Here is a 6,405-nt window from a genome sequence, read left to right on the forward strand (position 1 = left end):
TAGACAGGAGGAGCTCAGCCCTGAGGCTGGATCTACCCCTGGGCCAATATTTCTGGTGCCAACTAAGAGTGGTAGGCATTGTATATAGGGATGGATGATAAGACATGATATGGTCACAGCACCAGGGAAGTAGAAGAGGAAAGAGGGCCAGTTCCTTGGCTCCAAGGAGGGGATGGTATCTGAAGATGGGCAAGACTTGGAAATAGAGAGAAGGAGTACCGCAAGAGTGGGAATGACAAAAGCAAAGGCATGCAGGCTGGCAAGCACTGGGTGTGCATCAAGAGCTGCAGCAGGAGCTCGGGACAAGGGAACAGAGGTCTGTCAACGGCGCAGAGTAGGCCCAGAAGAGATGGCAATGCTGATCTTCAAGGTGGCATTTGCAGACCTGGTCAAATCCCAAGATCTGCCCAGACTGACCCTATAGCCAACCATCCTCAGTTTTCTTCCCTGAACTCGTGCAATGTTTCTCAGATAGTAGGGTCATTAGGATCACCTGGGACAGGCTGCCAGGCCCCTCCTCCAGAGAGGACCTTCAGAGGTCCCAGGGTCTAGGGACTTTCTCAGGGGAGGTGAGAGCTGAGTAAAAAATGGCCAAGGGCCAAAGAGGACATGGTGGGCAGAGAGTACAGCATGTATAAAAAAGCCCAGTCTATACATAGCTAAGGCATAAGATGAGCGTAGAGAAAGGAGAAGAGGTGAAGCCAGAGACGCACACCTGGCTCACAACACAACAGCCCTACCAAGAAACTGGGAGTTGACTTTGTAGGCAACAAGGAGCCATCGCAGACTCCCGAAGCCTGTAGAATCCTGGCAGCAGCTCCCCTAGTCACTCACTTGAGTCATTCAGATAATACGCCTCAGCACGCTGCCCCAACCAACATCAGTCTCCACCCTTTAATATCACCTAGTACTTCCTTTCCAAAATCTGGCCTCGGATCCCCTCTGTACAACTATTAGGTCAAAATCAAATAAGCAATTTGACCCAGGTAGCTGACATGTCAGGAACTACGCTGCAGGTGGGCAGCTCAGGGACGATCCTACCCCCTTGTTCCCCGGATGCCCTCCGGGAGCGCGCACTGATCTCGCCTATGATGGGGTGGGCCACCCACCGGGAGCCCCCAGCGGCCGCCCCGCTCACCTTGCACTTGAAGCCAGCGGTGGGCGGCAGGAGCTCCCGCAGCAGGCCCTTGGCCACCTCGCGGCTGGCCTCCTCGCTCACGAAGTGAAGGTTAAGCACCTCGTGCGCCTCGAACTTGGCGAGGCGCAGCAGTGAACGCAGCGCGACGCGGGCCTTGGCCTGCAGCGCTGCATTGTGCTCCGCCTTGGTGAACATCATCAGCAGGTGGTAGTCCACCGGCCCCGTCCCGCCGCCCTCCAAGCTCTTGGCCTTAGCGCCAGGGGCTGGCGCCACGGAGCCCCGCGCCAGCTCCAGCGGGGGCGGCGAGGGCGCGGCGGGGCCCCCGGCGCGGGCCTCCTTCAGCCTCTTGGTGGCGCTGGAGAAAGTCTCCCGGCCAGAGCCGAGGTAGTAGAAGGCGCAGACGGCCAGCGCCGCGGCCAGCAGCAGCGCGCAATAGTGAGAGCGCACAGCGCCCAGGCGCGCCATGGCCCGAGCGCAAGGGAGCCCGCCTCGGAGGAGGCCCATGCGCTACGAGACGGCGGCGCCAGCGGCACCGGCAAGGCGGGAGAGCCCACGGGGACCTGGGCGCCGGCGGCCACTGAGTCCCGGCGGCGGGCGGCGGCCATGGCGGGGGCGGGGCCTAGCCGCCTGGAGCCAATCGCGGGCGCCGATACGTGGAGGGGCGGGACCGAGCGTGCGGTAGCCGCTGGGTCCTAGGTTTCGAGGGGTTAGAGGCGGGGCTAGGGGTTCAGTGGGATCCGCCGCCCGGCGCGGGAGGCGCGGATCAAGGATCCCAGCATGCTGAGAGCTGGCCTGCTGCCCCGGCTGAGAAATGGCGCCCTACGCGCCAGGCACCAGAACCCAGATATCCAATCTGAGCCCTGGATGGAATGGAGGCGCCCGAACGGAGGAACCTAGGTTAGCAAAGAGCGAAGCTGGAGGCACCAAGAGGGAAAACTTATCTCTGCACATTTTTCCCCACAATTTCTTGGAGGCTTTAAGCCCTCTCCGCCTCTCCCTGCACCGAAGCTGGAGGTAGGGAATTTAAACCGGCAGCTCCTCCCTTCTGCCGCTGACCTGGGAGGAAATTGCCCGGGCCGCAAGTCGCGCCGGATGCCGCGCTGAGAGAGGCAAGAGGATGTGGCCAGCAGGGGGCCCCCGCCGGCCGCCAGAACCTGCTCCCCAAGCCCCCAATGCGTGGTAAAGCCCAAGAGGGCAACATTCATTAGCTTTTTGTTTTGTAAACAGACTTTTAATACTTAAGAGCCTTCATATGTACCAGGGAATTTTGCACAGCGAGGTCACCTGCCCAAAGTCACAGAGCTAGCGAGTGGCAATTTTGACCCTGGGCAGTTGCACGCTGCTAACTAGATAAAAACTTACTAACTTCAGTCTTATAAGAATTGAGGATAGATCAGTAGTTTTTAAGTAACCACGTACAAGCGCTGTGAATGCTTGAGAGAGGAGGAGGTGAAAATGGACAAACGCACATATAGATTGGTCTCTCAGAATTTATTGGGCTGTGCCATCATTTCTCAAAGTGTGGGTAGAGCCCACCTTTCCCAGATCCTCATTCCGTCTCATTTTTAACTCTTGTTCTTTCCTATTGGAGTAACATTTTTCTGGAAAACATTGGATTCTCACAAGCCTATGAGGTAGAGGTATTTTGCAACGGAGGACACCGAGATTTAGAGAATTACCCAAATCTAGTAGGCTAGTAAATAATGGAGCTGGGATTCTAACCCAAGTCATACTGTTTCCAAGTCCAAGCTTCTAGTCAAGATTAGCTCCAAAAACAGTAATTCACGCTCTGAGTTGTGTGTATTTTATCACAACTGTTAACATATGACACTGGTTAAGGAGAGCAAGCTCTGGGGTGAATGATCCAGGCTGGAATTCAAGCTCTTCCATACAGGTTTTTGGACTTAAAGCATGTTACTTAATCATGCTGAACTGCAATTACACCATATAGAAAATGGGGCTAATATTAATATCTATGCTTCATTGGTTTATGAGAGACAACAGTCAAAAAGCAGAACAGTGCCTACCACCGAGTAAACAGAATATGCTAAAGACACCAAACTCCTTTTTAAAGCCTAAATATCCAAAATGTGCAGAAACACAATTGGGCAACCATAGGCTTTTCTGGGGTATTTATAAATAAATTCCAAATCTCTATTAAGGCTTCATTATATGTTCCACAGTCTCTCCAAGAAGCATGCTAGAGCTGTATTATTACATTCTAATTACTGTTCACTAATAAAGAAGAAATAATTCTAGAATTGTGCCTTCAATAATGTGGGTTTTTTCCCCTCTTATTTTATAATCAATTTACTCAACAAATGGTTTATTTTTCAAACCTTTGTAAGATGACTACTCCTGGAATTTATGGATAAGACATAAACAACAATCATTTAAATTTTACATAGGGGGTGGCCAGGCGTGGTGGCGCACACCTGTAATCCCAGCACTTTGGAAGGCCGAAGCAGGCAGATCCCTTGAGGTCACGAGTTTGAGACCAGCCTGGCCAACATGGTGAAACCTCGTGTCTACTAAAAATACAAAAAAATGGCTAGGTGTGGTGGCAGTCCTCTGTAATCCCAGCTACTTGGGAAGCTGAGGCAGAAGAACTGCTTGAGTCCGGGAGGTAGAGGTTGCAGTGAGCCAAGATCACGCCACTGCAATCCAGCCTGGGCAGCAAAGCGAGACTCGTCTCAAAAAAAAATAAATCAAAAATAAAAACAGTAAAGTAGAGTGGTGGCATGATTAGGTCACTGTAACAAAAAAATATGTTTTACACAGGAAGTCAGAAAAATACTTATTATTCTGTTATTCTGACTTATCAATGACAATGTATCATTCTGAATAATCAATATTGTAGCTTATTCCCAGTAATTTGCCCATAAATAAAAATTAATGTTGCAGCTTCCTTAGATTGCTGACAGAAAACAAGAACAGTGTAGGTTCAAAGTAGCCAGTCAGCTATTTATCCAATAGATACTGAGTGCCTACCACATACCTAGCGTAGTAGTAGCACAAAGTATGCAGTATGATAGATGGTAATATGAGCTATTTTCTCAGCTTAGAGATATCTGGTGTATCATAACATGTCTAAATAGACAAAGAACTTGGGTAAGCACAATAATCTTTCACTTCTAACTTCGGTCAAGTTCTCCGATTTCTGACCTGAGATTAGGTAAATGGTTTTTCCTGTTGGTCATTTTCACATTGTAAGGTTGTGGCCAGGCGTGGTGGCTCACACCTGTAATCCCAGCGCTTTGGGAAGCTGAGGCAGCAAATCATAAGGTCTGGAGTTTGAGACCAGCCTGGCCAACATGGTGAAACCCTGTCTCTACTAAAAATACAAAAAATTACCTGGGGGTAGTAGTGGGCACTTGTAATCCCAACTACTTAAGAGGCTGAACCTGGGAGGCAGAGGTTGCAGTGAACCGAGATCATGCCACTGCACTCCAGCCCGGGCAACCGAGACTCTATTTCAAAAAAATAAAAGTTGCATAGATTATCCAACCTCTCTGCTTCAGACCTTGGCTTATATGTCACTACCTACATAAATGATCTCTAAATGCCTTATATCCGGTGTCTGGGCTAAGCGCCACTCAACTATTCTGTGAGGGCCACTTATATATATACTGCCCTAGTCTCATCTTTCTCCATTGCAAGAACACGTGACTCCAAGAGAAGAGCAGCAGATCTGCTTTTTATTAACCACAATATACCCAGTACCTAACACAGTGCCGACCATATTTGATGAGTCTCAAAAATATACTCATTGAACCAGCATTTTCACTCCTAGAAATTCTTCCTAAAGAAATAATTTAAGAATGTTCTAAAATATTTAACCTTAAGAATAAAGCAAGGCCAGGCACGGTGGCTCACGCTTGTAATCCCAGCACTTTGGGAGGCTGAGGCAGGCAGATCACTCAAGGTCGTTTGAGACCATCCTGGCCAATATGGTGAAACCTCGTTCTCTACTAAAAATACAAAAATAGCATCATGGTGGTGGGCGCCTGTAATCTCAGCTACTCAAGAGGCTAAGGCAGGAGAATCACTTGAACCCAGAGGGCAGAGATTGCAGTGAGCCGAGATGGCACCTCTGCACCCCAGCCTGAGCAACAGAGCAAGACCATATCTCAAAAAAAATGTAAGTAAATAAAAATTAAGGCAAAGGCCGAGCACAGTGGCCCACACCTGTAATCCCAGCACTTTGGGAGGCTGAGGCGGGCGGATCATGAGGTAAGGAGATTGAGACCATCCTAGCCAACATGGTGAAACTCCCGTCTCTACAAAAATTAGCTGGGCACGGTGGCAGGCAACTGTAATCCCAGCTACTCGGGAGGCTGAGACAGAACAGCTTGAATCAGGAGGTTGCAGTGAGCTGAAATCACGCCACTGCATTTCAGCCTGGCGACAGAGCCAGACTCCGTCTCAAAAAAATAAATAAAGCAAAGCTAGGTTCATGATAGCAAAAAAAATGGGAATCAAATGGTCATCAATGAAGTGGTTAAAACTAAAGCAATGTAGTCATTAAAAGTGGTGTTTTCAACAAACTGCAGGTGGAAATTTTAAAAAATAACAAAAGGGTGAGGTGGCTCATGTCTGTACTCCAAACTATGTGGGAGGATCACTTGAGCTCAGGAGTTCAAGGCGGCAGTGAGCTATGATCGCCACAGCCCTCCAGCCTGGGGTCACAGTGCGAGACCCCATTTCTAAAGAAACAAACGAAAAAACTAGTAATAAATGTAGGAAAAACCTAGAGAGACTAAGAAACATATTCACCAACTGCAATGTATAGAACTTACCTGAATTCTGATTTGCACAATCGATTTTAAAAATCACACGAGACAACCAGACGATTTGAATACTGATTAGTTTCATAGTTTGAGTGGGTTATGATTTTTTAAACAGTCCTTAACTTTTAGATGTACATACTGAATGATTTGCTGGTGAAATGTCTAGGATTTGGATTAAAAAAAAATTTTTTTGCTCGGCACGGTGGCTCAAGCCTGTAATCCCAGCACTTTGGGAGGCCGAGGCAGGTGGATCACGAGGTCAAGAGATCAAGACCATCCAGGTCAACATGATGGTCAACTCTACTAAAAATACAAAACATTAGCTGGGCATGGTGGCATGTGCCTGTAATCCCAGCTACTCAGGACGTTGAGGCAGGAGAATTGCCTGAACCCAGGAGGCAGAAGTTGCGGTGAGCCGAGATTGCGCCATTGCACTCCAGCCTGGGTAACAAGAGCGAAACTCCGTCTCAAAAAAAA

The 6,405-nt window shown here is 48.9% G+C and overlaps 1 protein-coding gene across 1 annotated transcript in view; it reads right to left on the reverse strand.

The window, feature by feature from the left end:
* Nucleotides 1–1,747, reverse strand: part of XXYLT1 (xyloside xylosyltransferase 1) — a 189,741-nt gene extending 187,994 nt beyond the window's left edge. The window contains exon 1 of the mRNA XM_017514598.2: nucleotides 1,139–1,747. Coding sequence (XP_017370087.1) covers nucleotides 1,139–1,642 — 504 coding nt within the window. The 5' untranslated portion in view covers nucleotides 1,643–1,747. The remainder of the gene's footprint in view (nucleotides 1–1,138) is intronic.
* Between the last annotated feature and the right edge of the window lie 4,658 nt (nucleotides 1,748–6,405).

Source organism: Cebus imitator, unplaced genomic scaffold (assembly GCF_001604975.1).
Source record: "Cebus imitator isolate Cc_AM_T3 unplaced genomic scaffold, Cebus_imitator-1.0 Scaffold529, whole genome shotgun sequence".
Taxonomy (NCBI): domain Eukaryota; kingdom Metazoa; phylum Chordata; class Mammalia; order Primates; family Cebidae; genus Cebus; species Cebus imitator.